General features: G+C 41.3%; 3 protein-coding genes across 7 annotated transcripts; 2 read left to right on the top strand and 1 right to left on the bottom strand.

Annotated features, from left to right (window-relative positions):
* The first annotated feature begins 127 nt into the window (after nucleotides 1-127).
* LOC144022747 (tryptase gamma) lies at nucleotides 128-13,263 on the top strand. Of its 3 annotated transcripts, none has more exons than XM_077527816.1 (10): nucleotides 128-4,415; nucleotides 4,686-4,768; nucleotides 9,252-9,503; nucleotides 9,663-9,755; nucleotides 9,857-9,994; nucleotides 10,450-10,615; nucleotides 10,917-11,095; nucleotides 12,344-12,439; nucleotides 12,528-12,670; nucleotides 12,756-13,263. In XM_077527816.1, exons 3-10 carry the CDS (start codon nucleotides 9,269-9,271, stop codon nucleotides 12,918-12,920), a joined length of 1,215 nt encoding a protein of 404 aa, XP_077383942.1. In that variant the 5' UTR covers nucleotides 128-4,415; nucleotides 4,686-4,768; nucleotides 9,252-9,268; the 3' UTR covers nucleotides 12,921-13,263. The 3 variants fall into 3 exon arrangements, with proteins under 3 accessions (XP_077383942.1, XP_077383941.1, XP_077383940.1); XM_077527815.1 differs by adding an exon at nucleotides 8,097-8,240 and having other exon boundaries at nucleotides 128-4,768; XM_077527814.1 differs by lacking the exons at nucleotides 128-4,415; nucleotides 4,686-4,768 and having other exon boundaries at nucleotides 6,291-9,503.
* themis2 (thymocyte selection associated family member 2) lies at nucleotides 390-7,340 on the bottom strand. Of its 2 annotated transcripts, none has more exons than XM_077527811.1 (6): nucleotides 7,184-7,340; nucleotides 6,961-7,101; nucleotides 3,973-4,392; nucleotides 2,737-3,857; nucleotides 1,178-1,337; nucleotides 390-1,053 (listed from the first exon to the last, which is right to left on the bottom strand). In XM_077527811.1, exons 1-6 carry the CDS (start codon nucleotides 7,272-7,274, stop codon nucleotides 944-946), a joined length of 2,043 nt encoding a protein of 680 aa, XP_077383937.1. In that variant the 5' UTR covers nucleotides 7,275-7,340; the 3' UTR covers nucleotides 390-943. The 2 variants fall into 2 exon arrangements, with proteins under 2 accessions (XP_077383937.1, XP_077383938.1); XM_077527812.1 differs by having other exon boundaries at nucleotides 1,178-1,334.
* A 123-nt stretch (nucleotides 13,264-13,386) lies between the features above and the next one.
* ethe1 (ETHE1 persulfide dioxygenase) lies at nucleotides 13,387-17,223 on the top strand. Of its 2 annotated transcripts, none has more exons than XM_077527819.1 (7): nucleotides 13,387-13,757; nucleotides 14,770-14,914; nucleotides 14,992-15,140; nucleotides 15,675-15,804; nucleotides 16,014-16,103; nucleotides 16,182-16,298; nucleotides 16,448-17,223. In XM_077527819.1, exons 1-7 carry the CDS (start codon nucleotides 13,404-13,406, stop codon nucleotides 16,492-16,494), a joined length of 1,032 nt encoding a protein of 343 aa, XP_077383945.1. In that variant the 5' UTR covers nucleotides 13,387-13,403; the 3' UTR covers nucleotides 16,495-17,223. The 2 variants fall into 2 exon arrangements, with proteins under 2 accessions (XP_077383945.1, XP_077383946.1); XM_077527820.1 differs by lacking the exon at nucleotides 13,387-13,757 and adding an exon at nucleotides 14,252-14,488.
* The last annotated feature ends 176 nt before the right edge of the window (nucleotides 17,224-17,399 follow it).

The raw sequence follows: 17,399 nt of genomic DNA, 5'->3' as shown, positions 1-17,399 counted from the left end.
GATTCTATTACTTTTGTAAACAATGGGTACTTAAAAATGACTGCAAATAAATTCCTTATGGGCAGTATTTGGAATTTGCTGTTTAGTAACTAATAGGGATGTAACCATATCCAAACATCAAGATACGATATCACGATACAAAGGTCGCTATATAATTATCACGATATAGTGGGGATGTTGGCGGTTTAAAAAAAAAAAAAAAAAAAAAAAAAATTCATACTAAAGAAAAAAACCCACGCAATATTGTGCTTTTGTACATTACAGAAAAATATAAAACATATGCAATATATAAATCTAATATATATTGAGGCACTTACTTCTGCGATATCACGATATTGCCGGTATCGTTACATCCCTAGTAACTAACAAAAGTGGCATCAATGGTGGAGTAGTTATAAATCCTTAATTTATTTGAACACAGTGCAGCAAAACGTATAGACAACGTAACAAATGCTCACATGGACATAATCCTGTGGGAAAAATGACTAATCTTACTAAAGTTTAATTGCGTCTTTTGGTTTCATCATCAATTGTACACTGTCCCAAGTGGTCAACGTGTGAATACGAGAGAGCAGCACACTATCCATTGAATTAAATCAAGGGAATCATGGTGGAAAAAAGGTTTTATTCTATTCTAGTTAATGTTGTTGGACACTCTTTGTCCATTGCAGCCTGGTCATCCTGGAATTGGGACCCACCCGTCGTCCCCCCCCCTGTTCCCAAATTGTAGCCCCTTCTCATTTGTCTCCAGATGTTGTTTTTTGTAAATAAACTTTTCCTTGCCCTCCTGATCAGTTGATATCAATATTTATCAACTGTGGTCTTGTGAAGAATCCCTTAGAAACTCATATGTTGATGAAGGGATATATAAATACATTTGACTTGACTTCTTAAGTCAAGGTGCTTTTTTGTTGTTGTTGTTACATAGAAACCCGTGTCCAGTCTAGCAGAACATGATACTCTCTTGGGCTTTTTTCAGCGTCCCTTCCAATATGTCCTCCACTTGCTCGTATTCGTCGTCACTATTCTCAGCTGCATCTTCGCTGACTGACCCTGAGGGGAGACAAAAGCAGGTGGACTGGTCGCTAGCTGATCGTAGGACATGGACAAACATTTGTAACTTTAGGAGTTGCAATGGCTGAGAGGTTGTGGGTGATGAGGGTGTCGCAAATATTACCAATTGTTGGAACGTTTTCAGCAAATTTCTGGAAGGTTTTGCCTCTCTCCACTCCCACGTAGGTGTTGGGCGTGGCCCTCTGCATCGAGGCGTGCAATGTTGACGACCTGCGCGGCGCCAATGGCGGTGGTGGAGGCTGATGATTGCTGGCAGTAGCCTGCTAGGTGGAAAGAGGAAGTGAGCAGCTTGTGGGTTTTGAACGCACGATTGCTTTAACCCCGGCGATACGTGGAAGTCATGCTGGTCTGATGGCAGACGTTCTCATGCTCGGAGGTGATAAATTGTATCTGCGGTGTACTCTGCGCTCCAACTTTGTCCACATTTTGGTATGTTTACACAGAAGTAGAAAAATTGTTAACGGCACATAATGAGGAATAGTTCCTGTATACTTAACAAACCACATACAGTAACTCATGGGGGATAGTTCCAGGTGCATCCACTTTACACAATAAATTTCACAGAGTGAATTTACTCTGAAAAGATTGTATTTGGTCCGAGTCTAACGCAGAACCTTTCAGATTGGGAGATGGCCAATCAACCCTCTCAGCCATGCCAGTCCTAATGTGTGTCAGTACATCGCTGGTCTTGGGTGAAATCCTCATCCCTCCGACCAATCTGTCTTCTTTTGGACACACCAGAAATGTTATCCAACAGTAGGAGTGCCATAGCTCAAGTGATAGAGTGGCCCACTGCCATGCTGAACGATATCTAGCTATCTATCTAGCTAGCTGGCTTTCTAGCTACCTTTCTAGCTAGCTAGCTTTCTATCGAGCTATCTATCTAGCTTTCTTTCTATCTATCTATCAAATCAACTAGCTAGCTTTCTATCTAGCTAGCTTCCTATCTAGCTAGCTTTCTAGAGATTGATATAAAATATTTATATTTTACGCTCCTCCGAGTTGAAAGTTTACTCTGTTTAGACTGGGACCGAATATAGTCTTTTACAGAGTGAAATTTACTGTGTCGATGAAAATCCACGATGCAGGGTTCACCACTTCCAGTCCTCAAGGTCTGGATCCTGCAGGTTTTAGATTTTTCCGCCCACTAGCACACCTGATTCATATTAGCTCATCAGTATGCCTGATAACGTTCTTGATCTTGAGTATCAGGTGTGTTGGTAGGCGGGAACATCTAAATCCTGCAGTACTCCAGACCTCTAGGCCCGGAATTGGTGAACCCTGATTTAGAGAGACCATTTAAGAAGGAAAAAAAAAAACATTCAGTGTGAATTAGTGGTGTTCAGATTGTGATCGGCCGGTTTCTGTGGAAAAGTATGTGAGCGTTTGTTGCTGATCACCAAAAGAAAAAAAACGATCACGTGGCAGGCTGTGGCCAACTAGAGACTAGCCTGTGTGCTGTGTTGCATCCCCCCCTTTCCGATTAATCAATTAATTGGAAAAAAAAATGCACGATTAATTGTTAGTGAGCATCTCTAAAAATTGATAAATGTGCACCTTATTCATGGGATCGGAAACGGTATCACCTGATTTTACTCATGGAAGATCTGTACCGGCAGTATAAAACTGACTGTTAACACTCCTACTGTAAATGGCACTTACCGTAGCTGGCAGCGGTGAGGAGCTCCTTCTATTTTTGATCGTCATATTACCAAACTCTTTGGTTAGGAGGCTTCTGTTTGGGGTTGGCGCCGATAGGTTCCTCTTGGGGGGTCTGGGAGGAGGACGCGTAACGGGAAGGGCCTCTTTTTGAAATTCGTGCAAGAACCTGTCCGTCACCTCTGTAACACGTTCCACGCTGCATTTCGTGGCTTGGTTTGGGGGCCACGGGAGAGGTTGCTGGGTGCAGTACACGGTCATGCAGACCCGCTGAGTCGGGATCTCGAAGCAGAGGTTTGGTGTGTGCAGGAAGCTGGCCTGGATCGTGGGTTCTAGGGTGGCCCCTTCTATTCGGAGGCAGGGAAACCCAACGAGGGGGTCGTTCTCCAGCTCAGGGTCCCGGCTCACAGCTTTCACATCCAGGGGCGCCTTCGGGCCCAGGTCGTTCAACGTGTACTTCTTATTGTCGCTCAGCAGCTCTACAAAGTGGCATTGCATGTACAAAGGAAGATAAATTTGGTCCTTCTGCTTTGCGTCTCCATCTTCGTCGTCATCCTCACTGTCTCCTTCGTCATCCGCGTCTCGGAGGCGGTAGCAAATGACGGCGTCCATCTGGCCGCACGGTAGTTGGACTTTTTGGCATCCGATGACTTCCAGTCGCTCGCCGACGGAGAGGCCGGGAAGGCCTTCCTCCTCCACTTCCTCGCAGTTTCTCGTTGCGGACACTCTCAGTCCTGGCGTTTGGGCGGAGGCTACGTAGAGCTCGTATGCAGAGTCGAACCCCCGGGGGCGCCTGCGGAAGCGGCCCGCATACTGTGTGGATACGAGGAAGAACTTCTGTGCCTTGCGGCTCTTCACGCTGGACATGACGGTCATGGGCGAGGTCGTTTTTCGGTGGAAGATCAACTGGGTTCCTTTCTGGAGCTGCGGTAGCCAACTGCACTTGAACATTGAGCGGCTCTCAGGACCCTCCAGGACCTCCACCACCACGGGGAAGGTTTGATCCGGTTGGGAATGGATCTCGGGCAGGCTGAGCGGGGTCACAAAGCTGACGTCGCATGTGTCGGTGATATCCACCACGTCTACCGCCAAGGTGGACGGGAACCGCAACGTGTTCTTCCTCACTGCCAGCCAAAATGAAAAGAAGACAAATGCGGATCATCTTCTAAAGAATTCCCCAGTTGTTACCCCCTCAAGACCCAAATTAGAAACCCCAAAGGAGTTTGTGAAAGTCCTCACGGTTCATGATGGCGCACATCTGGTAAACAGGGCTGAGGATGAGCGCGCGTTGGCACATGGCGGCGTTGTCAAAGCGGAAGCGTTGACTGCGCAGGTGGGCCGACGTCACGATCTGCCTGGGGGTGAAGCGCTCCTCGCCCTCGTGGACGTAGAACTCGCCGCGCGTCCCCAACGGCACGTCCACCTCCGCCGACGCCTGGCCCGGGTCTCGGTGGATGCGGCAGCGGCACCGCTCCTCCTTTTCCACCACGGATAGCAAGGTCAGGACGGTGCCTGCCCCCAGCGTGACGTCAGCCAATGTCATCTTGGAGCGGATGGTGAAGGTGACGGGGAGAGAGGACTCAAAGCCCACAGGCCTCAGTTTGACCAGTTCCTCCACCGTGCTGTACGGAGTCTCCTCTGGGATCACCTTAAGCAAGCCTGAGAAAAGCAACCAATTTTTGGTAAGTGATCAGGCAATTTTTGTTATTGTGTGAATGTGGAAGAGCATTACTGTACTGTTCACAGGCCAACTGCTATCATGTTTAAAGCATTTGATCAATTCTTATGTGAAATCGTACTCAATTACAGATTGATGTATAATCAAACTACAATAAATACTCCTCCATCGCGGGTTTCGGGTTCAAACAGTCCTGCGATTTTGTGGGTTCTTCAATAATTCTCATGTTCTAAAGCTTGTCTAATCTGGTTGTGATTCTTTTCTTGACCACTAGATGGTGGCACACAACTTACTCTGAGACTGTAAATGTGAAAGCAGAAGAAGATGAACGACGATGAGGAGTCAGGACTACAATATGTAAGTCATCCACACGGTCTACAGCAGGGGTGTCAAACATACGCCTGCGGGCCGGGTCAGGCCCGCAAAGGGATTTAACCCGGCCCGTGAGATGATTTTGTAAAGTGAAAAAACAATTTGTAATGTCGGACCAATTAATCAGCTGGCCACAATCAAAACATATAAATTTATAATTTCACAAGCAGTCCTCAGGTGAGCAATGCTACTTGTACGGGAAATTGTCCTGGATGTCATTATTTTACACACAACTTAAAATTAAGGTTTGTTTATTTATGTATTTATTTTTTAATCATTGACCGACATAATCATGTTAAATACGACACAAATTAATTACTGGTAGCACAATAGCTATGACATGGATTAACATCCTTATAACATCATTAATTCATTTGCTCCCAAAAACATATAAATATGTTCTATTTTAAATATTAAGTGTTCCAAAGACTATTTAATGGGATTTTTTGTTTTGTTTTGTTTTATGATAGACCATACATAAGGCTTTGATGCAGCCTCTGAACTTAAGAGAACTGTTGAAGCAATAGTAGTTATTACAAAAACGGCCAGGTGGTGACAGCAGAGTATAAGAGATCAACCAGGGCCATGTTTTCCCCCACAGTATTAAACATATTTTTGAATCATGATAAAACTTAGCTATATTCTAATGCTAATTGCTGCAAAATGGAAACTGATAGAAATATACTTTTTTTTCCTGATGAAAGAAGAGACTCTAATCTTTCTTTTGGTTTTCCATGTTTTTATAACAATAGAACGCAATATTCTGTGGGCCTTGCAAAAATCAGTCAAAATCCAGGAAAACAGCCAGGAGTGAAGGGGATTGCTTTAGTGAAAATGGCGGCGAGTGAATGCGTTAACTGCGCCACACAATGCATTCTGGGAACAATATATATGCAAAACAGGTACATTTAACACGTCAAGAACACATGCAGGTAAAGTGTTGCCGTGTTACATTTGCATTCATGTTATTTTTTGGATCAGTATGATTACAGCTGAGCTCTGTAATTTAGGGCTGGCCCACAAATAGCGAAAATCTGTGTATCATTGATGGCAAAAGTTATATACCGTTATTTTACTGATCCAGCCCACTTGGTAATATATTTTCCTCCATGTGGCCCCTGAGCTAATATGTTTGACACCCCTGGTCTACAGTTACAATTTTTTGTCATCATCTGTAATCCTACTTTTAAATGCTTCAGAAAGCAACAGCAGTCGGTTCATTTTATAATGTACATATTTGGGCATGATTATTGATTTATATTGTGAGATTATAAATTTGTTAGTTTGGAAAAAAACAGTACAGTTGCAGTACTACTAAACAGACATTGGCACACTGTTGCTACATTAAAATGAATGGAATGAAATCCAATATTATATATATATATATATATATATATATATATATATATATATATATATATATATATATATATATATATATACACACACACATTGCGGATTTTGCAGTGCAGGGATGGTTTGGGATTACTATACTGAAATTGATATCTTGGTTGCATACAAACTGTTGGCATTTTGTCAGTTGCCATTTGAAGCAGGTCTCAACTAAAAATCCACGTATAATTGACGCCCAGTTAATTGCATTTTTTAAACTCCAAACTTTGTACAAAAAAATGCCGATAAACCTCCAATATGTGTTTCCCACAAAAAATGGGGATTGACTGCCTAAAAAGAGTAAAATTTCATGAATAACTTTTTTTTTTTTTTTTGTCTCTCTCTCAAAAAGAAATTATCCAAACTTTGGGGCTTGTCTATACAAGGGGTTTTAATAAGAAATTAAACATTTTCACATTGTTTCGATGTTTTCCAGTACCAGTGGTTGTAAGAAAAATATATATGATCACTGCATGATTTATAGCACATTTTATATACAACGTAACTCAATATGTTTCACATACTGGAAGCAAAGTCAAGAAATACAAACTCACTAAATATTACTCAAAGGGCATAGTGCAAGAATACGTTTTTTGAAAACATCATTTTAAAAATACTTTGAAAGGCCTTAATCATAGGTATTAGAAAAGTGTAAAAGTGTTTAATCTGGATTTAAAGGCATTTACAGACGGATACTGTAACAAAAAGCCCACTAATACTTATACATAATACTTAATAATGAACTTTTTAAGATAAATTTATGACATTATATATCGGGATAGCACCTGTGTGGTTAATTGGTAGCTCGAACGTCTCACAGCTGCTGACGTCCTCGCAACAAACAGACGAAAGTTCAATGTCGGTGACCTTGATGATGTCCCCGGTGGAGAAGCACACTTCATTCCCAGAAATCTCATAGACAGACCCTTGGAATTAAAAGAGAGAGGAGCAGTCATGAGGAGACTTCAAAGCATACGTTTTCTCACAAAAAGTGACAGACGTTCGTACCTTGGAAGTAGACCCCCGAGCAGACCTGTAGGATTCTTGGCAGACAAGCGCTGTCCAGTGAGGCAATATACTCCTGGAGAGGGAACGCCATCGTGGTGGGCCCAAGAGCAGCAAATGGTTCATGCAGGATAAAGTATGAGCGGTGGTTTCTTTTACTGTCAAAAAAAAAAAAAAAGAAAAAGCCACATGAGCAAAGGAGGAAGTGACAGACCTCTGCACAATGCTTGGATGCAAACATTTGCGACAGGACATGACATGAGCAAACCATTAAGTTGTTGAAAACGAAACCATAGACTGCAACACACAGGATACGTAGTTTAGTTATTTACAGTTAAATGGATGATAATATTCGTTTGATTTGATTAGATATCTTACATCTTACACAAAGTGTTTTGTAATTGCATGTACATGGCAGGATTATAAAGCATCAACACCAATCATCACACAATGCTGTAGAAACAACGGTATTAAGTACTAGTAGAATTCTTCCACACAAATGAACCACCTTCACATTAGGCTCATCAATCGTATTAGCGAGCATATTAGCTTCAATAACACGCTAGCACAAAGTGATGTGACATCTAATCACACATGGCCAAACAAATATGGCCACTAGAAATTCACAAGCATTTCTACTGCTGTTCTGTATACATGAAATTCACGATTTTAGCATTTTCACATGATCAAAATAAATAAATAGTTATGAAATACAGGCAAATTGGAATGGCAAAATTACACTTGCTATTAGAAGTTGAACTGGGGAGAGAACCAAAGACAAACTTTCACTATGACTGTGCACAGGTTATAGCATTCATGGAAGGATGCAGAGGAAAAAACACATAAGTGAAGCATTATCCCAACTGTTGTTAACTTGCGACCCTGGGCCACACAAATGCCTGCATGCATATTTCAGAGATGCGTATCCGTTACCGGCCACACCTGCACATAAGGGAAAGAGGAGGAGGAAGGTTACACAGGATAGAGAGTGCCATATTGAGATGAAGAAGCGTTTGAAATAAAATTGGTGACCTTCTCACTCAAATACAACTCAAATCAGGTGAGTGAGTGAGTGAGTGAGTGAGTGAGTGAGAGAGAGAGACAGAGACAGAGAGAGTGGAAGAGCGAGTGAGAGAGTTTAGCTTATTCTGGCTATAAATTAAACTAAGGTTGTTACTAATTTACAAAGTAAGCTACAATTACAAAAGGTGATTCTAAGCTAAAAACACTATGATATTATAGGATAAGCTAAGTGAAACTGGGTAAACAATTATAAACTAAGCAAAGCCTATAATTTAAAATAAGATTGAGTAAACTGATAAACTAAGCAGAGCAAAGTTAGGCTTAGATAAACAAAAGTCAACTTAAAAAAAAGCTATGCTCATTTAGGCTATAAGCTAAAGTAAGTTAAACTGAGGTATAAACAAAGGTTAAATACGAAAAGATTGAAAGATGAGGAAGAGGCTAATTAAAGAAGCTATGATAAAATAAAAAGTGAAAGTAAAATAAGCTAAGGTAAACCATGGATAAATCAACTGAGCTAAACTAGGCAAGGTGAAACTAGGGCTAAGATAAACTAAGTACATATAAGATCAGATAAACCTAGGGAGATAGGCTGAGATAAACTAAACTAAGCTTGACTATTGTAGAATAAGAATAAAAACTGAGCTAGGCTAAGATATGGCAAGGCTAAGCTCAACTAAGCTAGGTAGCTAGGCAAGCCAGTCTAGCAAGTGAAGTTAAACTAGCTACGCTAAAATGGGATACATTGGGCTTTCGCTGCAGCAATTTTATTTAAAATATAAAATAAAGCTAAGATCAATGTATGCTCAAATAAGCCAAGTTTGGCTAAGCTAAAATGGTATAAAAAACTAAATTGAGCAAAGCAAAGCTTGTCTAACATGCACTTATGTATTCTAGGCTAAGATATTATAAACGACTAAGTGAAGCGAAGCTAGCTTCAGCCAGACTGAGCTTCTTGTTATGAACAACATACTGGATGTTTGGAGAAAAGAAACAAAAAACAAAGAGAAATACTAATCTATAAATAAATATAACAATTGATTAACAGGAACTGCCAATCCAAATATGGAAGTAAAGGTCCAAACATCAAATGGGGTACATTCTCCACCGCACTGCTCGTCAACACGCTCGCCTCCAAAGCTTTCTTCTGACTTGAAGAGCATCCCCTCCTTGATCTCGCCCACCGTGGTCACACTCCTGCCTCAGTGCTCATCCATGTCCCCGCTGCCGCCATCTTTACGTCCCCTAGAAGAGGGTTCCCATCTCGTGCTTGCCAAAGACCCCCCACCTGAAGCACCGGGTAGGTAATCGGTGTTGGTTACTGCAGTGAAAAAAGTATGTCATTGGTGTCTATTTGCTTATTATCATGTTTAATAATTGTGACTTTTCCCACTGATTGTTTTGACAGTCAACCCTGTATGGATCTAAGATTTTTATTGACTTTTATTGCCATACGTAGGAGCAGACACTCCAACGTGTTGTCCTCGTGCGTTGCTGCTCATCGTGAGCGTGTCCGTCACCGTCAAACTTGTCATCGCTTCCGCTCTCTTAGGTAACACAATGATGTCAACTGATGTCATTTTTTATGTTATATCACGCATGTCTAGTACTGCATGATGTCATCCTTATGGTCTGTTGCTGTCTCCAATGTAGTGAAGTTCCTACTTTATCCATCGGAGTTAAAGACCTCCTCGTCGCCTCCGTGTGACGTGAAGGGCAACTGCAGCGCTCCGACCCAGCAGCCGCCTCCGTCAAAGAACCCCGTCAACCACATAATCAACATTAGAGCGGGTACTACAATTTGTGTTGTTTTCTATTTGACGAACAAATTAACTGATTTCTTTTGGTCATCGATGAATCATAAGATACATTTTATTTTAATATTGTCTAAATGCAAATCCAGTTTCTGTATTTCTCCTTGAAAGTGGACTGATTATCTTTGTTGAATCAAAAAAAATAAATGATCAACATTCTATTCCGATTTCCTGACATTTTATGGGTCAAACCAGTTACTGAATCTTAATCTGGCTCTTCTTCATGCTGTTAATTATGCGTCATCTCTATCAGTGGACCTCAGTGCTGCCCAGCTTGTTGTGGTGCAACATGGTATTACACTGAACTCTAAATTTCCCTGTACAGTATATGGTAAAAACCCATAACCAAATGATGGCTTCCACAATGGTAATGTGTCCGTGAACAATGAGCTGTGATTGTTTTAATGTAACATCTAACCCCCCCACCCCCAGAATGTCCGGGCCAAGCCAGCGATGGCAAACGCATCGTCGGGGGGACGCTGGCGGAAGCAAACATGTGGAGATGGCAGGCCAGCCTGCACTGGAGGGGGAGGCATGTATGCGGCGGCGCCGTCATCTCGCCAAGCTGGATCGTCACGGCGGCTCACTGCTTTGTCCAGTAAGTGGGAAAATGAGGGGAGGTCCGTGAATATAAAGTATTACAAGTGTTTATTTAAGTCGCCAGCCATTGTTACCTGTAGCTTACTCTGCATTTAATGTTGTCTGTTGCCTCACTATTCAAAGAGCAGTGACAATAACCCAGTCACGCATTGATTGGCAGTGAATGAAGTCAGCTGTGTTCACACCCACAACGGCCCAAGCCAAAACAGAGCCTATCACTGAATCACTGCTCTGTATTTTTATATAAAATACATAATAAAAAAGAAGGAGCCTGATGTCATGGAGCCACTCTGCTGTAGGGACAACATGTTACAGGTGGCTGACTGGCTCGCGGTGGTATCCACCGTCAGTATCGCCGACGCCTCCCGGGGGAAACGCTACCGAGCGCTTCAGGTTCTCTACCACCCTCGTTTCAACAATCGCAGCAACGACTACGACATCGGCCTCCTGCGCACCATCGTCAATATCGATATGAGCGGTCAGATTTGATTTCACTGCATAGCTTTAAAAAATATGTGAGGGGAATGTGGGGAGTTTCATGAATGGTGAATTCAAATTCGTCTTCCTTCTAAAATTGTTAGTTACATTTCCTTTTAAATTATTTTACTTCAGTGTTAAACTTTTTCTAATTTAATTGGTCCAAAATGACATATTACTGACATATTAGTTTACTGTTGTAGTAATACTGTAGCTAATGTAACCAAAATTAAATGACCATTAAAATAGAATAAATATGAATAAATTAAAACTATTAGAATAAAAATACATACATACTTGTATATATTTACAATTTTTGAATAGGTTTTTAAATTACGTTTGTCCCTTTTCATTAAGTAAAAAATTATATTAAATTAATAAAAAATGATATTTAGCTTGTAAAGAGCTCAAATACATCAGTATAATTCATATTAGAAAAAAAAATATTTCACAATTTAATTAATGGAATTCTTTAAATGTTGTGATACTCTTTAATTAAATTAATATATTCAAGAAGATTAATCTATAAAATATTAATTATAATTGTAATCATTTAAATGGGTTAATAAATAAATGCCATAAAATAACGTAAAAGGCCCTGAAAAAAAATTACAAACAATATAATGAATACAATTTATTAAATACATTTTCAACTCAACTTTATTTATGGACAATAAAAAAAAAAAAAAAAAGTTTTGATGAACAGTGCTATACATAAATAGCTAACATAATACAGTTGAAAAAATAAATAAAACCTAATACTTATACACAATAACAATAACAGTACAAACAATAATTAAAAAAGAACAGTGATAATTATAAACATACTAGTAATATTAATTTTTAACATTGCGTTTCAGTCATATTTCACATTTAATTATTGAATTCACATTTTATTTATTAAATGCTTTTATTTAATTTTAGTACAAACCATCACACAGTGGCCACAAAACCACTGTCGTTTCTCACTATTATTTTATTAATTTTACATTATTATAATTATATATACTGTATATTAAAACATATAACTGAAAAGCAAAGGGGTACATTTTTTGGTATGCAGGTCTCATCTATTGCTAATATTTAATTAGACTAAATTTTTCAACCCAAGGATTGTAGATCCACATCTCTTTTGCCCACAGCGTGAATTTTAATACATTCTAGAATCTTCTTGGCTTCTCCAGCTGGTATATTATGAGAGATTGTTCTGGTTTCACTCACACTTTAATGGCTTTATGGATATTTGTAGACGGGGTGCAACCAGTTTGTTTGCCCAGTCCCAACGAGTCCTTTCTTCCTGGTGCACCATGTTGGATCACGGGCTGGGGGTACGTCCGGGAAGGAGGTGTGCTTATATGATATGATAGGCAGCTGATGTCAGGATGATGTAGTACCAGTACATACGCTGTACTTACGTGTTTTTGTGTTGTCAGGTTTTGTGTCAGATGAGCTCAGGCAAGCTCAGGTTAAGGTGATTGCTGAGTCAGTGTGCCGCCACCCGAGCGTCTACGGCGTTCACCTGACACCTCGGATGATCTGCGCAGGCTCCTTGGAGGGGGGAGTGGACACCTGCCAGGTACGGAGAATCCGATGTAACGATATTCTGTGAGAGGCCTTACTCAGAAGCAAGTGCTTATATGTATTGTCAATGTGATTTTTAGGGTGACAGTGGGGGTCCACTGCTGTGTGAGACAGCCAAGGGGGAATGGAGGCTGGCGGGGGTGGTGAGCTGGGGCCAAGGCTGTGGAAGGCGCAATAAGCCGGGCGTGTACAGCCGGGTCACCCAATTGCTCAGTTGGATTGCACAACATGTGGAGGCACAGTGAATTCGGCATCTGCGGATTTATGAGTGAAACATAGCATGCATTATTTGCTGAAAATCTATTTCCTGTTTTTGTGCTCACCAAAGCAATAACATTACTGTATTACTCTGGCACCCTCTGGTGGAAACTTGTTGTAGTTAAGTTTGATTCATTCTGTAAGGTAAATTCTCTGAAAATACACATAGAATGATACTGATTCGTTTTATTTACTTTTCCCCACCCCTCCTTCCAGCAAGTCCATGTAGATAATTTGGAACAGTCTCCTACAACAGCCATGACTAACACCTCATCACAACTGGACTGAAAGAATGGCATTTATCATCCAATAAAGTCTTATAAAGTGGAAGCGTCTTTGTTTTATGCACTCGTGTATATATATATATATATATATATATATATATATATATATATATATATATATATTTTTTTTTTTTTAGGTCATCCCTACACTGTCCCATTACACATTAACACACAAACTGGCACCAGATGAAGTCTATAAACTGGACTCTGGAGTTGTTTATTTTATCTGACCTGCAGGCTGCAGTGCTTCGTCTAGTCTTGCCTCTTAACTTCTCTTCCGTGAGTGACCGTCATAAGCAGCAAGGTAGAGGACGGCCGTGGAGAAGGACAATGTGTTCGGTGATAACCAGGGTGGCAGCCAACCGACGGTGCCTGACAGTCACGCTCGGTGGCCTCCGGAGGCACACAGAGGGCTCGAGCGCCTCGGCAGCCGGGGAAGGACGCGTGTGCGCGGGTGCAGGAGCCCGCGGCGTCTCGCTACGAGGACGGAGGACATACTCGTCCGGGACGCGGTTGAACGACGGGCTTCTCTTCAGACAAGTAATGTTCACGTTAACTGGTTACTGTAATGGCGTTTAAATGCGGCTTGTTTAATTGTTTGTCCGTTTTGACGCGTCGCTACTAGTGAAGTTAGCTTTGTAGCGTTAGCATTAGCAGCGTTAGCTTTTGGTCGTACTGTAGAGTTGTATGTAAACGACTCTTCGTCGTTCCCCTCTACCAGTAATGTAATGTTTTAATGACAGTTAGTTGACACTTTGGGGTATAATAGTATCAAAGGTGTCATTTTATCAAACTTTAACCCACTTAACAGAATTCAGAACGCACTAGACTTTGGATTAGGTACCCCTGCCCAATGGGATTCGATGCAACAAATGGGATAAATGCCACGGACTTCAGGCTTCTGAGGGCTCTAGGTGGAGGAGTGGAACCGTCACTTGCCTTCGGTGGCGGTTGGCGTGGGTTCACTTCCCAGCCTGGGAGACCATGTAAGTTTGTGTGGGTGAGTGTAAAAAAAAAAAAAAACTTAAGACTTAACACTCGCACCCACACCCCTGAGCCCACCGACCACGCGCTCCCGCAGGTCGTAAAAAAAAAAGTACACACTCGCACCCGTCGACGGGAACGCGCAACCGAGGGGCAAAAGGCGGAAGCGCAAGAACTGGGACGCAGTCCACCCACACGTAGCAAACAGGAAACGGAAACAAAACTGATGTGTGAAATCGAGGAAGTCGGAAGTCACGCCTCCTCCGTGGCATATAATCTAAAATTGAGTCCGTTTGTCTTTGTTCTGCTCTCTTTCTTTGTAGGAACTAAAGTAATTAATCGCTTGTTTGACAATTAGTTTAGAAGGGGTTGAAAATGTTGGAAACACTGACTGCTTTTGTAGACTATGTACCCAGCTATGACGTTAGTACAAGTAGTGCACGTCAGCCGCTTATTCAATTAAAATTAATTGCATCGTTGTATTGTATGTAATTAGCAGTGACGTGTAACATAAAATTTCTTATCTAGTAATAAAAATTGACTCCATAATTTGTGTCCATGTATGTAGCTGTTTGAATCAGAGAGCAGCACCTACACGTACCTGCTAGCTGACGCTGTCACCAAGGATGCCATCCTCATTGACCCTGTGCTGGAAACCATAGACAGGGACCTGAAGCTCGTCAATGAACTGGGGCTCCAACTTAAAATAGCAGGTCAGCATCTCCAAATGTTTTAATACAAGCCTTTTGGTGCCTCAGTTTGAATGAACCTTGTTTGTTGTGTTTCCAAGTGAACACTCACTGCCACGCGGACCACATCACCAGCACGGGGCTGATGAAGACGAGGCTAGCCGGCTTGAAAAGCGCCATTTCAAAATTAAGCGGCGCAACGGCCGACATCTTGCTGTCCGAGGGGGACAAGATCACATTTGGAAAACATGTAAGAGAAGATGTCATCAATCATTGTACTTTAATCGAGTAATCAAACAACATTGATTTTGCGTCATTCAAGAACAAAATGTGCATCTGAGGTACATGTATTATAACCATACAGGTGTGACCATATGGGGTCACCATCCTCACATTCGACACTATATCTGTAACTTTTGAGTGGGTGTGACTATAAAGGTGGTGGCCTGGTGAGTGACGTGGGTGTCAGCGAATCAGATTGTAGAGTTGGATGTTGTGTGAGGTCTGTCAACTGACTGCGAGTCGCATCTACATCTTCACAGTATCAAAAAGTAGGAAAAGGTTTGACCACACCAAAACTAATGCAGTAGCACTCCAAAGGAAAAAAAAAAACTGTCCTGACAAACTGCCTGTAAATTCTGTGAACTGGAAGTCATTTGGGGCCAATTCCAGGCCTTGTATGATGCAAAATTGTCATCAAAGTGTGATGATCATTTCAAAGATTTGGGTCCGCTCATCGCTGCTTGTAGCTTGAATTAGTTTCGCATTTGTAAACTCCCTGCAGTCTCTGACTGTGAGAGAAACGCCAGGACACACTGACGGCTGCGTGACGCTGGTGACGCAAGATCAGCGCATGGCGTTCACCGGGGACGCGCTGCTTATTCGAGGCTGCGGCAGGACTGACTTCCAGCAAGGTAAGTAGTGTCGGTAAACAAGAAAGTTAAAACATTATACTTAAAGTATTGGACTGGAAGAAATTAATTTACTTTACATTATTTCGTATTGATGGTTTGTTTGCTTGCTGGAGAGCCTTTGTTTTTGTAATACCCACATATAGACACAAGAGGGCAGTATTGAGTTATGTTCTTCAATTATTCAACTGGACATTTTCTCTGTCCATCAGGTTGCTCTAAACGGCTATACAATTCCATTCACCAGAAGATCTTTACCCTGCCTGACGAGTGCCTCATCTACCCGGCACATGACTACTTAGGTGGGCCGACCGATGGCTTCCAAGAAATGTTTGCATTTCGCTTAAGCACACAGTCACCACTGATAGTTGACTTTCCAGGTCAGACGGTGTCTACAGTCGGTGAGGAACGCACGTTAAACCCTCGCTTGACCAAAAGCCTGGAGGAGTTTGTGACCATCATGAACAACCTGAATCTTCCAAAGCCTTCCAAAATTGGTACGAGACCTCCAATAATATAATCTCAGCCAACAATTTTTAAAATGAGTCACCACATGATGAGGAAAAAAATTCTCTGTGTGATACATCTCACAGTTGTATATTACAAGTTGCTTTAAGTCTTAAAGTACTCTTGTTTCTCCTTGCAGATATTTCAGTGCCTGCGAATCTGGTGTGTGGAGTTCATCAAGTTTGAACGCCTTATACAAGGGTGGAAATTAATTGAACATATTACAAATTAATTTTTTTATAGAGTCGTGCACTAGCAGCTTATTTTATTGTAAGTTTGCCCTAATTTGGCAACACAATTCCTACACTTGAATTAATTGATTCTTTACTACATAATCACTACAAACTGCATTTCTAGTATTTAGTGCGTTTTACATAGACGTCCAACATTTGCATTGGGAATCACTGAGGGCCATGTTTCTATTGCACAAGTTGAAAACACTGACTGAGCTATGAGTCAACTTTCTCAACAACTCGCTTGAGCTGCCTGTAAGACAGGTTTGTTTTTGTTTTTTTTTTGTTTTTTTATGACTACAGATGAGGAGTATAAACTGTGAGTCTACATCATGTACCGTGTATATTCAAATATGCTGAGACCCAGATGCTATTTGTTAGCCATCCTATAGCATTTTCAGTTGTTTGTTAGCATTAAGCTAAACAGACTTTCCTAATGCTAAAAATGTGATTGTTTTATACACAATGTGTAATTGTTTGTTTTAAAAAATTGCCTTAAAAACAGCTCGTATCTCAAATTTGAAATAGAGCCACTTATCACAGTCTCAAGGCACTGCTGTGCGGGGAAAGTTGAACACCTTGTACAAGAAAGTAAAATGACTTGACTGAGCTGTGATACAAGTCTAAAGAAAAGCTACAAAAACCAAATGGAACAAAAATAAAGTAAAACTAATCCTTTCAAGATGCTCGGAGGAGTTTGTTGTGGTTCCGTCACATAAACACATTATTCGTTGGGTAACATCTGTCCCTTTCAACACCCCAGACAACTTTACAGTACGGTACAGCCCCTCCCTTTTCTTCTTCTATTCCAACCCATAACCTGAAGATATGAAGATATACTGCATGCCCGTCAGTCCT

The sequence above is a fragment of the Festucalex cinctus genome, chromosome 7 (assembly GCF_051991245.1).
Source record: "Festucalex cinctus isolate MCC-2025b chromosome 7, RoL_Fcin_1.0, whole genome shotgun sequence".
Classification (NCBI taxonomy): Eukaryota; Metazoa; Chordata; class Actinopteri; order Syngnathiformes; family Syngnathidae; genus Festucalex; species Festucalex cinctus.
This window is presented reverse-complemented; position numbering and strand designations above follow the sequence as displayed.